Source organism: Podarcis muralis, chromosome 15, assembly GCF_964188315.1.
Source record: "Podarcis muralis chromosome 15, rPodMur119.hap1.1, whole genome shotgun sequence".
Classification (NCBI taxonomy): domain Eukaryota; kingdom Metazoa; phylum Chordata; class Lepidosauria; order Squamata; family Lacertidae; genus Podarcis; species Podarcis muralis.
Genome location: NC_135669.1, coordinates 35106849 through 35124757, shown reverse-complemented (window position 1 = coordinate 35124757; position 17909 = coordinate 35106849). Strand labels below are relative to the sequence as shown.

At 43.9% G+C, this 17909-nt stretch overlaps 1 protein-coding gene across 10 annotated transcripts in view; it reads right to left on the bottom strand.

Moving 5' to 3' along the window:
* AUTS2 (activator of transcription and developmental regulator AUTS2) overlaps positions 1–17909 on the bottom strand; it is a 680474-nt gene that overhangs the window by 209309 nt on the left and 453256 nt on the right. For all 10 annotated transcript variants that reach the window (XM_028707713.2, XM_028707717.2, XM_028707715.2 and 7 more), the window contains one exon: positions 12329–12358. In XM_028707713.2, coding sequence (XP_028563546.2) covers positions 12329–12358 — 30 coding nt within the window. The remainder of the gene's footprint in view (positions 1–12328; positions 12359–17909) is intronic.

Sequence of the window (17909 nt, the reverse complement as noted above, 5' to 3'; positions counted from 1 at the left end):
GAACACACACACACAAACCCAGAGTTTTCTGTTAAAAAAAGAGTCTAGGCTGACATATTCCTGGAATGAAAATGGTGAATGGATAGCTAAATAGGCCTGTGCTTGGGTTGCATATTGGACAAGAGGTTGTTTGAAATATTAATATTAAAAAGGAAGAAAGAAAACATTTGAAGGAATACAAGGCATTTTTTGTATGCAGTTTTCACAAATGTGTGCACTTTCACACCCACTTTACCCTAGCATGAAAATTTTTGTACGCATTACTTGACTGAAGGACTGCATTGACAAAATTTCAGAGTACTGCAGATTTTCTGTTCCTTTCGGGAAGTATGAAATAGGTAGTCTCAATGTGAACTTAACTGAGTTTTTCTCCTAGCCCTAGACACAAATTAAAGTTGAGAGCAATTTGTGTATTCTCTGTACAATATTTGGAATTGCAGGAAGGGAAACAGATACTATAGGGAACTCTTAATGTACTCCTATCCAAATCAGAAACAGGACTGGCTGATTTAGAGATCCAAACCGAGGACAGAGATTCAGATTTGCCCGTTGATCTGACCTGGCATTGACACCTCCTATTCCATCTGCCCTTCCCTTAGATTCTCTCTTCTATATGTTCCCATTATTCTGTTTTCTGGGTCCCAGCTTCTCAGAAATCCCCTTTTGAAAAGGCCTCAAATTCTAGCTGGCAAGGTTAAGTGGTACCTACCGTGATGCTGCCCCAAATCCCCAGCTGATGATCAAACTGCTACATATGTCACGGATACACGATACCCTCCCAGCACCTGAAACTGGTTTGCAGCTAAGAAACAGAGTCACAACTATGCATTAACCACAGAGCTATCCAGCTTCCCTGCCTGCAGGAGAACTGACAGAATGGATAAGTCGTAGGATAAAATCACTTATCAGTGAATCTAATGCAACTAGATTCTAAAAATGATACCTTAGGAAAAGAACGCCATCTCTATGTGGCCCAATTGCTCCAACTACTGTAATAAGCCAACCCAATTAGGCTGCTGCTGTTATGGAAGAGCAACTTCCTTGAATGTGGTCCACGAGGCCTAATTCACAAAGCCTCCTTGTTTTATGTGCATCCTCATCAACATCAAAAGATACAGGCCGCAGCAGACATTGATGTCTGGAAGCCATGCACCTGGAACCATATAAACTAAGAAAAGATGCCATCAAATTCCATACCCTCCTAGTGTCTCTATTTTCCAGCAATGTCCCTGATTTAGAGAAGCCGTCCCGGTTTCTGATTTGATCCCAAAATGTCCCGCTTTTCCTTAGGTTGTCCCTATTTTCATTGGAGAAATGTTGGAAGGTTTGGAGTTATCCGATCTCCCGAGCCATCTGAAGGCAATCCTGTATAGGGAAGTTTTTTCAATGTGTAATGTTTTGTTATGTTTTTTATATATGTTGGAAGCTGCCCAGAGCGGCTGGGGCAACCCAGTAAGATGTGTGGGGTATAAATAGGAAAATGATCATTATGGAATGGGATGTCCCTCTTTTCATTGGAGAAAGGTTGAAGGGTATGTAAATCTAGGGATGCAGCAAACCTTCTGTGATCTCCAATTTCTAGAAATGAAATTGCAGTTGAAAATTGCTGGTCCCAAGTATGGTGAAAGGTTCTTGGATAGGTAGCATGGCTCCAAAATAATGGAGAAAGATTGATGACTGTGCAGCCATGGCAGAGATACCATAGCTACATCCTGTCAGGGACTGGCAGGAGTCGGAGGATGAAGGGGTTGAGGAGAGAGGGGATGAGGCAGAGAGTGCAGCTGGAGATGTGCTGGAATGGGAGGGTGAGGAGAATGACTCAGGGGAAGGACCAGTGACTTGTGGGGTTCAGTACCACCAATGGAGAGAAACCTTCCTTTGTCTGCAATTCCTTCACTGACACCAGCTGTATCTGAGAGGTTGCTCTCAGAAGAGACAGAAGTACGGGATCAGGAGCTGGGTGCAGGTCAGCAGGTTATTGTATTTTAGCGTTCTGTTGGAAGCCGCCCAGAGTGGCTGGGGAAACCCAGCCAGATGGACGGGGAATGAATGAATGAATGAATGAATGAATGAATGAATGAATGAATGAATGAATATAGCAAGAGCTAGGGGAAAGGCTGCAGGTTCAGGAGTTGAGGGAAGAGCCTCTATGGCTGTGGCATCTTGAATTTTTCAACTTTCAACTTCCAAAAATGAGGGGCACTAAAAAAACACATTGCAGCATGACCTGGGAATTCAAAAGGTATTTTGGTTAGATTAATATAATTTAGTTTTGCTTGGTAAGTAAAATGTGTGTAAAATTGCTCAGAAATCATTAAAAATGATTGCCAAATACTTGCAGTTATATATATTATCATTACTTAGCATTACCTGACATTTTCAGGAGGTAAAATTAAAATTCATTGGTTTTCTGAAAGCAATTCATGTGCTTCTTCATGAAACATAGACCTACCGAGCTAAATGTTGCCCAATCACAAAACTTAATAGCAGGTTTGAATTCCTCATACCCCAAAACATATTTTTAAGACCTTTCAGTAAAGAAACATGGAATAATTAAGTTTCATACACACCCTAAAATGATGCACCCTACTCCAGGGGCCCCTGGATTCTTGGAACCTGTGGAGCACTTGGATTAGACTCTGCCTGAGACTTTGCTGCCTAGAGCCCCCTGAACCCTCCACAAACTATCTCCATGCTCGATGAGGAATTTGAGGAGGTGCAGTTACAGCAGCCTCCTTTGAGGAGTCAACATCATCTGGGCTGCATCAATAGGAGTATAGCATCTAGATCGAGGGAAGTAATAGTGCCACTATATTCTGCTCTGGTTAGACCTCACCTGGAGTACTGTGTCCAGTTCTGGGCACCACAGTTCAAGAGGGACACTGACAAACTGGAACGTGTCCAGAGGAGGGCAACCAAAATGGTCAAAGGCCTGGAAACGATGCCTTATGAGGAACGGCTAAGGGAGCTGGGCATGTTTAGCCTGGAGAAGAGGAGGTTAAGGGGTGATATGATAGCCATGTTCAAATATATAAAAGGATGTCATATAGAGGAGGGAGAAAGGTTGTTTTCTGCTGCTCCAGAGAAGCGGACACGGAGCAATGGATCCAAACTACAAGAAAGAAGATTCCACCTAAACATTAGGAAGAACTTCCTGACAGTAAGAGCTGTTTGACAGTGGAATTTGCTGCCAAGGAGTGTGGTGGAGTCTCCTTCTTTGGAGGTCTTTAAGCAGAGGCTTGACAACCATATGTCAGGAGTGCTCTGATGGTGTTTCCTGCTTGGCAGGGGGTTGGACTCGATGGCCCTTGTGGTCTATTCCAACTCTATGATTCTATGATTCTATGAACATCTACTCTAATGCATCAGCAAAATGGTTGGTTAGAAGGAATTCTCTGGTGCTCCAACTTTTCCTGCATGGCACAGATTATCAGCAGTGATAATCTTAGCAGTGATTTGCTTAGACAGCTAATTGGAGATGTGCTTTGCCATTTATCACTTGTGCCAATTAATTCATCAATAAGAACAATAGAAATCCTGCCATATGTCTTTCTATGTCCTGGTGCTAGCTGAGACACCCTACATTGAAGATCATGCATTGAGCAGAGAGCTGGACCAGGTGGCCTCCAATGTCTTCTCCAATTTTTCCAACCATCAGCTGCTTCTGATGTCTTGCAACTTTCTGCCCAGGTTTTCCCTGAGCCATAAGATTGGATTCTGCTTTTATTTGTTTGAATTCTTGTTTTCATGTGATTCCACACTACAGTTCTAGGGGTTTTATGCTGTATTTTTGTTTTCATCATTTAATCGTGTTTATGTTGCATACAGCTTAGAGACTTTCAAAATATTGAGTTGTTTATGAATGCTGTTGAACAAGAGCAAAGAATCTCAATAACCTGAACATTTTGGCCAGGTTCTTAGACAATCTCTGCAGTCTCCCCAAACCCTCAATTCTTTCCCATGCTAAGAAAAACAAAACCAAAGTTCTGATTATAATATTTAACCTTTTTTATCTTTAACCTTTTTTTCCTTCTGAATTGTTCTAAGTGCACATAACTGTGCTTAATCACAGAGTCAAATATTTCTGATCTGCAGTGAGGGAGAGAAAGCTTACTATTTTCCTCTGGTGATAATCCAGGAATCCTTATTTAACCAGAGCTAAGGAAGTCCTTTTCAGCCTAAGCTTACAGAGGCAGCTGGAGGGTGGGATGGAAGCCATGGGTAGACTCTTGGAATGACTTAAGCATGGTGAGTAAATATGCCTGGGAACAGTGGCATAGCAGGAGTTGCCAGTGCCCAGGGCCAAGTGGAGGGGTGGGGTGGGGAGGAAACGGACAGAGTATGTATGTGTGTTTAACTGCCTAACAGTGCCCACGTCACCCAGGAGATCACAGTTGCATAGATAAGAACAGAAAAGTCATTCCATTGTCTGTAGAGGTCACTTCCTGGTTCGCACTCGTGAAGCCAATTTCAATGGAGCCCAGTGACAGAAGTGGCTGGATGCTCTCTGCACTATGCCACTGTCTGGGAAAATGTGTGCACATTCAGTAGAATATTTGCGGGGGGGGGGGGACTGTCATATATAGGACCCCTTAAGACTTTTAAGGATTAGTCACTCCAACTGTATAAGAAGGACAGGGAGGATGTCTTGAGGATAGCGTTGAAGAGAAGTAAAACAAGTTAGAAAACCAAAAGGAATCAGACTTCTGTACTGAAACAGAGCCATTACTGGTAGTTGAAACAGGCCCCAAAATTAATTCTGTCCTGGAGATGTACTTTCACTACCCATGCCCCAAAGGTCCAATATGGCGTACCTCAAAAGTCGAACGGAATCCGTTCTGGAAATCCATTTGACTTCTGAAAAATGCGGAAACCAAGGTGCACCTTCTGATTGATTCCCGATTGCGCAGGCGCACCATAAACAATAGCGGAAGCCATGCCGGACATTCAGCTTCCTCCAAAAAAGTTCAAAAACCAGAACACTCACTTCTGTTTTTTGATCGTTCGGGAGCTGGAATGTCCGACTCCCAAGGTGTTCTGGAGCCGAAATACCTCTGTTGTTGTACATTTCTGTTCTCGAACGCCGAAAGCCCAGAAGTAACTGCTTCTGTTTTAAAATATTTTTCAGAACCCAAATGTGGATTACATTCGAGAAATGAGGTACTACTGTACTGAGATGGAGAATGAAATGAAGGAGGTATCCAAAGCAGGATGTGTCGTAGTGATTTGTGACATCATTTACCATCAAGCGGAATGGATACATGTATGTTGTATCATGGATCACTGCCTTGCCGTGGCAAAGGGGCTTGAATAACTCAGAGAAGCTATGAGCTATGCCGTGCAGGGCCACCCAAGATGGACAGGTCATAGTGGAGAGTTTTGACCAAAAGTGATCCACCTGGAGCAGGAACCGGCAAGCCACTCCAGTATCCCTGCCAAGAAAACTCCATGGACAAAGACAACGTTTTCCCAGTAGTGATGTATTTTCCCAGTAGTGATGTATGGAAGTGAGAGCTGGACCATAAAGAAGGCTGATCGCCGAAGAATTGATGCTTTTGAATTATGGTGCTGGAGGAGACTCTTGAGACTGCAAGAAGATCAAACCTATCCATTCTTAAGGAAATCAGCCCTGAGTGCTCACTGGAAGGACAGATCCCAAAGCTGAGGCTCCAATACTTTGGCCACCTCATGAGCAGAGAAGACTCCCTGGAAAAGACCCTGATGCTGGGAAAGATGGAGGGCACAAGGAGAAGGGGATCACAGAGGATGAGATGGTTGGACAGTGTTCTCGAAGCTACCAGCATGAGTTTGACCAAACTGCGGGAGGCGGTGGAAGACAGGAGTGCCTGGCGTGCTCTGGTCCATGGGGTCACGAAGAGTCGGACACAACTAAATGACTAAACAATAACAACAATGTTCCAGTCCATCTAAATGGAGGAAGTGTAGAACTAGGCAGCAGCAGTGCCTAGGATAACAATTCAGGATAACAATTCAGAGAGGCCAGAGAACTGCATGCTGAAACAGAAGCAGAGGTTTGGTGGCCATTTGTCAGCGATTATTTAGAAGGGGTTCTGCATTGCAGGGGGTTGAACTAGGTGACCCTTCCGGTACATTTGAACTCTCCCATCCTATGATTGCCTGCGGAGGTGAATGGAGTGTGCATTCATTGCTTGCCATGATCAGCACCTTAAAAGGGAGACTTGAAAGCCGACAGGTGGAGAGATAGTCTTCCCATGCAATACTGGATGCCCCTTCTACCACATGCTACTCTCATAGCAAGGACTTGCTTCGATTTGCCTTGCCTTGTATTCAGTCTCTGCCCAATAACTTGCCTTTCCTCACTTGGGAAGAGATCAGTGCTTGCATCTGAATGGATACGAGACGCTCCTGCCACGGCCTGCCTTCCATGACAGTTTAGCCTAACATCAGAGGAGGGCCTTGCCACCGAAGGGGTAAAAATGACAAGGAGAGGGGGGAAAGGAGCAGAGCCTGTTTTTCCCGCTGACATTGAGTCTCCTTGGTGTGGGCAGTTAGGCCCTCGGAGGTATCCGTCAGCATGCCTGCCTGAAGCGCCGGCAGGAGTCGGGGAACTTGCTGGAGAAGCTAGTAAAATTTTAATGCACTCTGTAGTGCGGTCATGTCACACTCACTCATGGCAAATAATCCCCGATGCCTGCAGAGGTAAAATGGAGCTGTAATGTGCTTTCCTCCTAACCCGAGCTGACAGCAATGATGTACGACTACCATTAGCGGAAAATATCACTTCAACTAACCCATGATCCAGCGCCGCTAAGGGTCATATTATCCATGAGGAACAAATTACATTCCCAAAGTAAATACAAATTTTCGACACAAAATGGGCACCAAAAAAAAAAAAAAAGAAAGAAAAAGAAAAGAAAAGAAAGAAAGAAAAGAAAGGGAGAGAAAAGGGGGGAGGGAGGGAGGGAACAGTGTGTTCCTGCATTGTGTGGAGGGAGGGGAGAGTGGGGCTCGTGTTACCGATACCTATGACAATGAGTTGCTAAGGGGGAAATATGTCAGGAAACAGAATGTACCACCACCTCTGGAGAGAATGTGATGCGTATAAAAGCTACTGAGCAGGTGTTCAAGCCTGTGAGCCCCACATATCCCCTCTGTCTCTTTACCCCACCTGGTATCAAGACCAGAACCTTCTTAACACTGCTATGCTGGCCTTGAATTTTATCCCCATCCTTGCACCAGTAGTCCTCTCCATACAGTTCTCCCAAATAAAGGCAAGAAACACCAGACAAGAGGCTGGACCACAGGGAGCCCTGGTGATGACCACTTGGGAGATGAGGGACCAACGGCAGAAAGTAGCCACAACACTTTGGCAGAACTGATGTTTTGCATGCAGGAGGTCCCAGGCTCCAGCCCCAACATCTCCAGGTAGGGCTGCAAGAGACCCCCTCACCATAATCCTGGAGAGAGGCACTGATAGTCAGCGTAGGCAAGGCTGAGCTAGACGAATCAATGCAGTATACAGTAACTTCCTGTGTCCCTCCCTGCACCTGTCTTCACATTATTTCTCAACATGGTTGGACATTGCATCTTGGGCAATCTGACATGGCAATAGCTCCGTGCACATATCAAGTGGTACTCATGCCTGGGGGAGGAGTGAGAGGCGGTGAGCAACTGGTGGCAAAGAAGCCAGTCACAATGGCCAGGCTGGGCAGCATCTCTGATGGCAACACAGGTGGTCAGGATAGGGTTCAGGGGCCCAGGTGTACTGTTGGAAGGCTTGGCAATGGACCTTTCTGATCCCCTGGTCTCTCAACCACAGTCTGCTCAGGCCAGCCTCTGGTACCTGCCCATGTTATGTATTAAAGGACCCCCCCTTTTATTGTTATTGCTAACAACTCCTGTCATTTTCTGATGCTACCCCAAACCCCCACCCCGAAGAAGGAAGATCTGAGAGATCGCCGCCCGTCTGAATGAAAGGAAACTCCGACTTGTCAGTTAAACAAAGGAATAACACACAGCCTCTCTTTATGGCGTGTACTTTACCTGTCATCCAACAGACCATTATCATGTCACGCCAGAGTGCTCTTTTCTCCAGGTCACTTTGTTTAAAATGACATGGATAATGCACATGTCAGCGAGCTGACAGTCTCGACCGTCCTTCAGAGATTCTTTAAAAAAAAAGAAAAAAAAGACAAATGCCTGTTCTTATCTGCAGGCCTTGCCTCGGTCTATCGTCTAAGTCAGGGAGAACATGATTTCTCCAGGGAGCACTTTTTTCATTTCCGATTTAAAGAAATCAAATAAGCGCCATTCGTCTTCATCTGAATATGCTTGACCCATTCAAATGATGATGTGTCACTTCGCTCTCTCTCTCTCTCAAAGGCAACGTACGCTGAATTCACAATGAATATACCAAGCCCCATATCCCTGCAATGGGCAACCACAACAGACTATATCTGCCTATATACAACACTTCTGCACCCACAACCTCATTGGATAAGGGAGCTTCTTTTTTAAAAGATGTAGAACGACTTTGCAACCATTGAGTCAAAACCAGTATGCAGAACAAAATGAAATCATTTCCCACTCCCCCCCCCCCAAACATCTCATTGTCTTACCGTGAAAAATGTGTCAGTGATGTGGCTGTGTTTTGGATTGGGGAGGGTGCATTCACAAAAATTAAGCCCCAATCCTGTTCAGAAACAACAAGCATTTTCTTATGGTCTGAGCCAAAACCCCTCTGAATTCTCTCTCGGCTTTATAAATTATTTTTATTCATTGGATTTGTTAGTCGCGGTTTACCATTGAAACAAACCAACATTTTCATACAAACACCTGCAATTCATAAACACGCCCTTTATAAAAGGGGGAAAGCAGCAGAAAGCTTTGGCAACACACTAGCAACAGAACGAAACCAGTTCAGTCCAACGAAAGCCTAAGAGAAAAGGTAAATCTCAACAAATAATGAAATGACAACCAAAAAAAGAAATCAATGAAGGTGCAAGGTGGGACTCACTGGAGAGAGCATTCTACAGACCCACAACTAAAAAGGTTCTTGTCATCAGGGACAGCAATCTCAAATGAACCAGGGGACAAAAGTAAAACCAGAAGTCAGTCTAAAATAGCAAGTCAGTCTAAAGGCCAAGCTCGGGAGCTGAGACAAGGTCATAGCTTAGAACTAGTAAGCCTTGTACCTTCATGTTCTGATATAATTCCTCATCTACGTCAGTGGCAGACCTTGAGGTCTCAAATTTTAGCTGTGCCCTGTGTGACACTAAAATTCAGCACACCTCTACCTCTCACCTTCCATTCTACATCATAGTTGTGGTGCCCCCTGCAGTACCCCCCAGGCTCCATGCCCAGTGCGACTCAGTGCATGTGAAGACAGGCTCCGGCAGTCTGAGTGGTCGACACCAATAATGGGCCTAACGGTCAAGAAGGTGGTTTCTGCATGTGCTGTAGAGGGAAGTGAGGGGCAGATGGGGCTTGTCAACATGGGAAGGGAGCCCATCTAGGAGAAGGAAAACTCTTATCCTAAACCTCTGCTGCCCTGCAGGATATCAACCCTACACAAATCCATAGTGGAGTCCCTAAGACGGTTGGATGGTGCCTTGAATGCCTTCTTTAAACAAGACCTGCAGCCATGCTGGTTATCAAACATATTGCTCTGCTTTGCTTTGGACCACACCAATGAGACCAAGAGTGGGGTTATTTCGTCTGGGTAGTCCAGGACCTTCATACACATTACCCAGGCTTGCACCCTGGGGAGGTCACTTCGGTGCTAACACGACAGCTTGACTTCACCCCCAGGCACACAATCCATTGTTTCTTGAGACAAGACGGATGCCAAAAATACTGTATTTTTTAATTCCTGAAAGGTCCTTCAAGACCTAGATGGTGAAAAGTGGGAGATTTATATAATACTTTGCATTTTTCTCCACTATCTTCCCTCCCCAAATCCAATTGTCTTAAATTATTGCAGCTGGGATAATAGTCTACATGCAAGATCAGATCACCATGGTGGTTATAATAATGTTGCAGTCTGGAAGATCCTTAAAACAGACACAAAAACAAACAGTATGGAGCAGTTATTGAACAAAAGCCATTGTGGTATAATTTGATCATGAGTGACTTAAAGCTTCAACCAACCAACAGCAAAATCCTGATGAGTAAAAAGTGGAATAACAAGAATTTATTGGTAAAGAACTGTGGATACAAACCATAGATAACCTAACAAAAATGCATCACTTTCCATTCCAAGCTGATCAGATGCAGTTGCTTTCTTTGAAGAAATCATTGTACCAACAAATATTGCCATGGAAGTTATCATATGTGTGTCTTGTTAACTGACATTTCAATAATGCAACAGGTTTGAGAGAACATCTTCCATTCTTTATGACTGTTTACACCACCCCAAAACCAATAGAGGTAGAGGAGGTAATTGTTGTACTCATATTTCACCTACCTAAATAGTTCATCGGTAGTCATTGATCAGCCCCTGATGACCAATGGTTTCACAAATGACATCCGATTATGAAATGTTCTCACACAGTGTATCATTCCTGTTGCATGCAGTCAATATATCTCAAGATGCAATATATTCCCATGTATTTTTAAAAAATTAAATATGCTAGTAGGAAGACTTCCTGTCCTTTTGTTCAGACATCAATAACTAGCTACAAAATGTTGTTGAAAGGACAGGTGTCAATCTTTCAAACAACAGTAATAAAAATTAGTACAGTTGGAACTGTGGAGCACATTCAGTAGTTGACTATAGCTACTTTTTTCTTAGATGTTATTTTAGGATTAGGTAAAACAAAAAATATACGTCAGGATGGCATGAGCGTAAAATGAAATGAAATTCATCTACTAGGAAATTATCTTAATTTCTCTTATGATATGATCATTTAAAGACAGATGGACAGACAGACATCTTCCAAATCATTGTAGAAATTAAAAGTTACAGCTTTTGCAAGAACAGCTATGATACTTGGATCTGAACTTGAATGATCCCCCCCCCCCGCCAACCCCCCCCCTAATATTTTGCCATTAGTCCATAACTGCATGTTGGATCTACTTTCACTTAGTGCCTTGGAATGAACTGTTTTGGTTCAACAAAGTTAACTAAATCAGTTCAAAAATCTCTGAATTACACCTGAAAGTAGTTCCTGTCCTGTCAACTAAAAGAAGTTCATTTCAGGGGCAGAATCTTGAATAATTTCTAGTTCACCTTGAAGTTCACTCTCTTACATGTGCCTTTTCCTCTTCAAACACTTTGGGAATTTGTGCTTAAAGATCATAATTGTTGGGGGAAAATAAATTCAGCAATTTATTGTCCACTCGTGCGTGTGTGTGTGTGTCTTGCTGTTTTCCAAGAATCTTAAGTATATTTTATACCTCAGAACAGCAACAGGCAGAATTCTAAATGCTGCAATAATTTTCTGAGGATCATTTTGATGAACTTGGATTGAACTGTGAAGAACTAGTTTATTTTGTAAAGGGATGAACATGACCTGGAATTAGTTCCCTTTTGGACAGGCTGAACTTAAAACAGAACTAGTTCCCTTTTAAAATGAACTTGTCAGGCTCTGTTATCATCACCTCCTAAGATGCACACTGGGATCTTTCTCAAATAATGGTTGATAAATCTGTACAGACTCAGCAAAGAAGAAAGGATGTCTGACTCCAAAATTGTCGGAGGCCCTTGTAGGAAGAAGATTAAGGGTCCAGTAGGGTATGGTAGACGAGTGAATGATCTGCCTCTGTGCCTTGACCAACCACAGGACATAATCCTTGTGTGGAACATTTTTTAAAAAGGCATGATGGCTTGAGCACATCAAATATAGGCTGCATTCAGACAATAATAATAATTTGGGGACAAGAGATTGATTGCATTTGGTTTCCTGGTTTTAATGCCAATGCTTCTACCCTGATTTCTAATGTTCCTTTTACATTGCAGTACCTGTTGCATTAGTGGCTGTCTGAACACTATGCCACCACAGTAGGAAAGAACTGTATGCTAGGATACCGCCCCAAATTTTTGCCCTCTGAGTCGTGGCGGTGGAAACCATGGGGGTTTGGGAAACCATGGGGGAAAGTACAGAGCAAAATTCCAAGGACTGTCTGGGTTTTCAGGGTTCCAAATATTGTGTCTTCTGGAAATAATCAACATGGAAATGAGTAAGGAAACACTGGGAAGGCAGGATGAAGGGACATCTGAATGCAGCCATAACATGTAGACCACATCAAAGTGTGCTTCCTCATTAGCTAGAGAGAAGGTGGAAACAGATCCTGAAACACATCAGAAACAACGCATCAGGAGCATGCATTGAAAGTCTGTCTTTACCTTTTCTTCTTGATCACTATCGCTGTCACACTGTAATAGAAAGAAAAAGGAAAACATTAGGGTTGTGGGTTTTTTTTTATAAGAAGAAGAATGCACAAAGAATTGTGTGTTGATTCCAAGGACTAGAGAGTTCTGAAAATACATATGAAGCTTTTCCACAGGGTTGAAAAATGGTATCTGAGCCCACGCATTGCACAGACCATGAAAAGTGGGCTAGAAAATAACAATTCTAGGAAGTGGCTGCCATATTGCGGCAAGTATGAGACTCCAGCCATGTGGGTTCTTCAGGAAAGCAGGCTATAATAGTAGACCATCTCCTTTGCACGTAAAGAGTATTTACATGGTGTTTTGCCTCTTTGTTCCCAGCCTCCTAATGCAACATATGAAGGAGACTCCAATCTTTGCATAAACGTAACCTAGGTTGGCTAGAACATACATTCACAACTTTCACATATTCATGGGAAAGGAACAAGAATGGTTCAAATGAACTTTTCATGTAATATATATTAACAAACGCTCACCAGGGCTGCATCTACAGGGCCTGACCTCTGCCCACCATGCAGTGATATTCCAGGACCATCTCCAATGGCTCAGCTCTCTCGCTCTCTTTCCTAAAGCAAGCCTAGTCCTTGTACTTGTGGAGCTATAAAGAGAAATGTGGCGATTGCATGCTTCCCAACTGCTTGCAAATAGTAATTTGCACCCGCTAAATGATAACTTGCTCTGCCCACTGCATCTGTAACAACAACCACTGCAAAGCCCCCCCCCCCACACACACATTAAAGGGTGGCTAACTATGACCATCCAAACTTATTGGGACTTCAACTTACATCTTCCCTGATTATTGACCATGTTGACCGGGGCTGTTGGGAGCTGGAATGCAACTGCATCTGGAGAGTGACAGTTCCCCCAGCCCTGTTTTAAAAGTGAAGGCTTCATTACCTGGAATAGTGCAATTACATGACATATAAGTCTAATTATTTGGTGGCTTTCTGGTTGATTCACTGGTCTCTTAGGCACTCTGCACCATACAATTCCTGGTTACTGGCCCGATACTGATAGACCAACGTGCAGCGTGATCCTCACACGTCCCACTGTGCTGAATGAGGCTTACTCCACATGAAATGTGTTTAGGATTACAACCAGAATCATGGATGGATACATTAGTATTTATCTTAAGGTGAAAGATAAGCTTTGGCCCAATGCAAAAGTCAGCAGTCATAGGGACAAAGGAAGCTGTCTTATACCACACTGAATTCGTAATCCATCCAGACAAATATTGTTTACAACAGGGATAGGGAACCTGTAGCCACCGAGATGTTGTTGGATTCCATCTTCCACCAGCACTGACCATTGGCCATGCTGACTGTGGCTGGTGGGGGCTGGTGTTCAACAACATGGAGGGAGCACACGTTCCCCAAACCCTTAGTCTACACTGACTGCGGTTCAGACTTCCCCAGCCCTGCCTGCAGATGCCAGGGATTGAACCAGGAAACTTCTGCTTGCACAGCACGTATTCTGCTACTGAGCTAGGGTCCGTCAAAGAGCTATACCAGTCGATCATGTTGGTGTATCATTTCATTCCCATTTACGTGTTTGTGCATTGAGCATAGTAGGCTTACTTGGGGAAAGAGAGCATCTCTCGCTCTCTCTTCTGCCACCTGCCCATCCCACAACTCATTACATCTCACTGTGAAACTAATCAACACCATCTGAATTTTCCAGGACAATGTTTTCCTGCACTGCGGTGATGCTGCAGAGAGTGCGCTAGCAGCAATGCAATCCCCGGGAACCATCATTTCCATTGCCAATGTATTAAACTTCCCTGCCTCTTCTGACAGTCCAGTTCTAATTTCAAGGTCCACTTAATTCCTCCATCAAATCATTACCGCTATACCCAGCAGCACCTTGTCTCTAGAGCTAAGCATATGGTGAAAGACCGAGACCGACTGATATCCATTATGGAAGCAGTACAGGTGCCAAGCCGATTAAAAAAAAAAGGAGGAGAGCAAAAGAGGAGAGAATACCCAGCCTCTCGTCTTGCCTGTTGACTGACAGCTTCATGGCTTCGCCAAGCCATAGGGGTTTGCCAGGGAAAGTCCAACCAGGCTACAGCTCACATGGCTCAGTGTGAAAACAAGTTCCATTTGTGGCAGTAAATTCCCACACTGACCCAAGGACTTTGCCGGTTCTCTCAGCATGATCGGGCCATCCAATTTACAGCTCAGTCCTCCAGAGCCTGCCATGCCAGCGCCTGGCAGAGATGAACGATGGTCAGAAAAGACCCTCCAGCTCATAAATTATGCAGAGGCAATAAACACACTCGGCAAACAGCTCCGAATGTTCACCCGGCCAGGCTCCTGGAGGAAATGCTGGGAGCCCTGAACACACAGCCAGGCATCTCTGGAAAAAAGTGTTGATGAGAATGAGGGGGCGCAATGAGAGAGAGAAAACCCACAGCTGTGAAGAGTCACTTCGCTCCAACAGCAAGGCAATATATGGGCACAGTTACATAAGGGATAAAAGGATCTGCCCATTTTGATTCTCTTGGTTTCTCATTTCCCCCAGCCATAAATACACCTCTCCAAATTTCTGCAGCAATTTGTGTGTTGCTTTTGTTTAAATCCTCCTAAGAATTCATCAGGGTTTTGATGCAAATTTCTCCAAATAAGCCCACTTTTGTATGCGTATTTCTTAGTAATGTGCTTTGGGAGGGGCCAAGATGTTTACCCTAATATATACATTGTTGCAACATTGTTTTGTTGGAGAACTGCATCGCACAATTCAGAGAAGTCCAGATTTCAAAGGATGGTTGTGTTTTGCTTTGTTTGTTAATCCCGCGTCGCAGGGAATGGGGAACAGGGATCACCTCAAATGTCTCTGCATCAATCCTTTTCTTCCCAGAGCGTACTCAAGGGTACACAGTACTGGCACCTTTGTTTTTTGTTTTCAAAATGTGTGACACTTACTGTAACAAACTTCATGATGAGTTCCAGCACCTACTTTTCTAGAAAAAAAACTGCTCAGCATCCTTAGCAGACTATAGTTCCCAGAATTCTTTGGGGAAAACTTTGACTTTTTAAAGAGGCCCTCAACTCTGCAGCAACAGAAAACTAAGTTTGACTCATCATCTATAGGACAAGCCTTCAAATATTTATAGATGGCTACAAAAACCCATATGGTTTTCTCAGTAGTGATGTATGGAAGTGAGAGATGAACCATAAAGAAGGCTGATCGCTGAAGAATTGATGCTTTTGAATTATGGTGCTGGAGGAGACTCTTGAGAATCCCACGGACTGCAAGAAGATTGAGTGCTCACTGGAAGGACAGATCGTGAAGCTGAGGCTCCAATACTTTGGCCACTGCATGAGAAGAAAAGTCTCCCTGGAAAAGCCCCTGATGTTGGGAAAGATGGAGGGCACAAGGAGAAGGAAACGACAGAGAACGAGATGGTTGGACAATGTTCTCGAAACTACCAACATGAATTTGACGAAACTGTGGGAGGCAGTGGAAAACAGGAGTGTCTGGCGTGCTCTAGTCCATGGGGTCACAAAGAGTCAGACACAACTAAACGACTAAACAACAACAACAACAACAATTATATGACCTCTTAAGTCCTCTTCAGGAATCCCATATAAAAGAGGGTTGGGGGACCTTTTTCCAGCCTGTGTCACAGTCCCTTGTGGTAAATTTTCTGAGGGCCACATGCTAATATTGGGTGGGGTGAAAGGCAAAAGTAGGTGGACTAATGAATGGCACTCTCACAGCTTTCTGCAGTGGGCTCCATTCCAGCCATTTCCCCACCTGTATCTCTCCATCTTCCAACCAGGGAAGCAAGATACCTTATTACAGCCACCACCGGATAGACCAACTCTTTGAACCAGTTTAAGGCACATTCATGCATAACTTGAACAGATGCTGGCTTCCAACATTAAAGAGAAGTTAACATATAAGCCTACCCACAGTTTGGAGCAGAAGGTGACATTTGCAGAGCGTAGCATTGTTGTTTTACAATGACACCAGGTGGGTGCATCGTTCAATGGCTATTGCAAGGGGAACAGAAAAAGAAAAAAGAAAACGCACTTTCATATTTCAAATCCATTTATCATTGACACCTAAAACCTTCCGCAGCTCAGATCGGGAATTGTAATGCACCTCTCTCTCCCGCTCTAAGAAATCTGAAGGAACTGGAGGGGGAAGCCCCCCACAGACCTCATCTAATGCTCTCCTTGCTACTAACAATATTCTCAGTCATCTATCTGGCAATGACGAGCTGACAGCTTAGGAAAAGGGCAAAGATTAGATTTTAGCTGCACAATTAGATCCTTGCTTCTAAAGGGGGAAGCAGGGAATTACCTTACAGATGAAAACAGACGCAGGCAAGGAACACACCAGCATGAGTGGTGGAATGAATGGTCCTCCTTTGAGAAAGAGTCCTTGAGGCTTGCTAGCATATCAGCCTGGCTAGCCCAGTTGACAAGGAAAACAGCCGAACCATTTCACCAGCGTTTTAGACCCCATATACACCATACATTTAAAGCAGTCAGTATCATACCACATTAAACAGTCATGACTTCCCCCAAAGAATCCTGGGAACTGTAATTTGTTAAGGGTGCTGAGAGTTGTTAGGAGACTCCCATGTCCCCTCAAGGGGTTACAATGCCCAGAGTGGATTAACAACAAATCACTCTTCTTAGGAAACTCTGGGAATTGTAGCACTGGGAAGGGAACAGGAGTCTCCTAACAGCAGCCTTAACCAAACTAAAGTTCCTAGAATGCTTTAGGGAGAAGCCAAGGTGTTTATAGTGATATAATAGTGTTTCAAGTCTATGGTGCAAATGTAGCAAAGCTGTAACTATATTAGCCAGTTTTGCCAAATATATACAGTCATACCTTGGTTTTCGAACAGCCTAGATCTCGAATGTTTCCCGAATGATTGAAACCCAGAAGTGACTGTTCTGGTTTTTGAACGTTCTTTTGGAAACGGAACGTCCAATGGGGCTTCTGCAGCTTCTGCAGGAGCTTCCTACAGCCAATCAGAAGCCACACTTCGGTTTTGGAAGGTGAACGGACTTCTGGAACAGATTCCATTCAACTTCCAAGGTACGACTGTACCTTTCCCCCCATATAACAATAGCATTTTTTGCATTCTATTTCTATATAAGCCCACAGAGGGTATTGGTTGTTTATTGATTATCTTTTTGGTGTATTCTATACTTTGGTGAAACTCAGACCTAGAAACAGGGCTAAGAATGAGAGCAGGGAGGCACCAAAACCCTTTGTGCTCAAACCTGGTCTTTGGGGGCAGCCCTTTCAAAGCATGCTCTAGGATATATACTCCAAATTTCCCTATTGATCATGGCCAATCCCAGTCCAATGATCCTAGTGCCTGAAGATGGGGGATAAATTCAAAGCAGCTCACATTTAAAGGTTAACCTACCTAACTGGCACTTTCTGACACACTCTGAGGGACCCCTGACCATTAGGTCCAGTCGTAACAGACTCTGGGGTTGCGGTGCTCATCTCGCTTTATTGGCCAAGGGAGCCGGCGTACAGCTTCTGGGTCATGTGGCCAGCATGA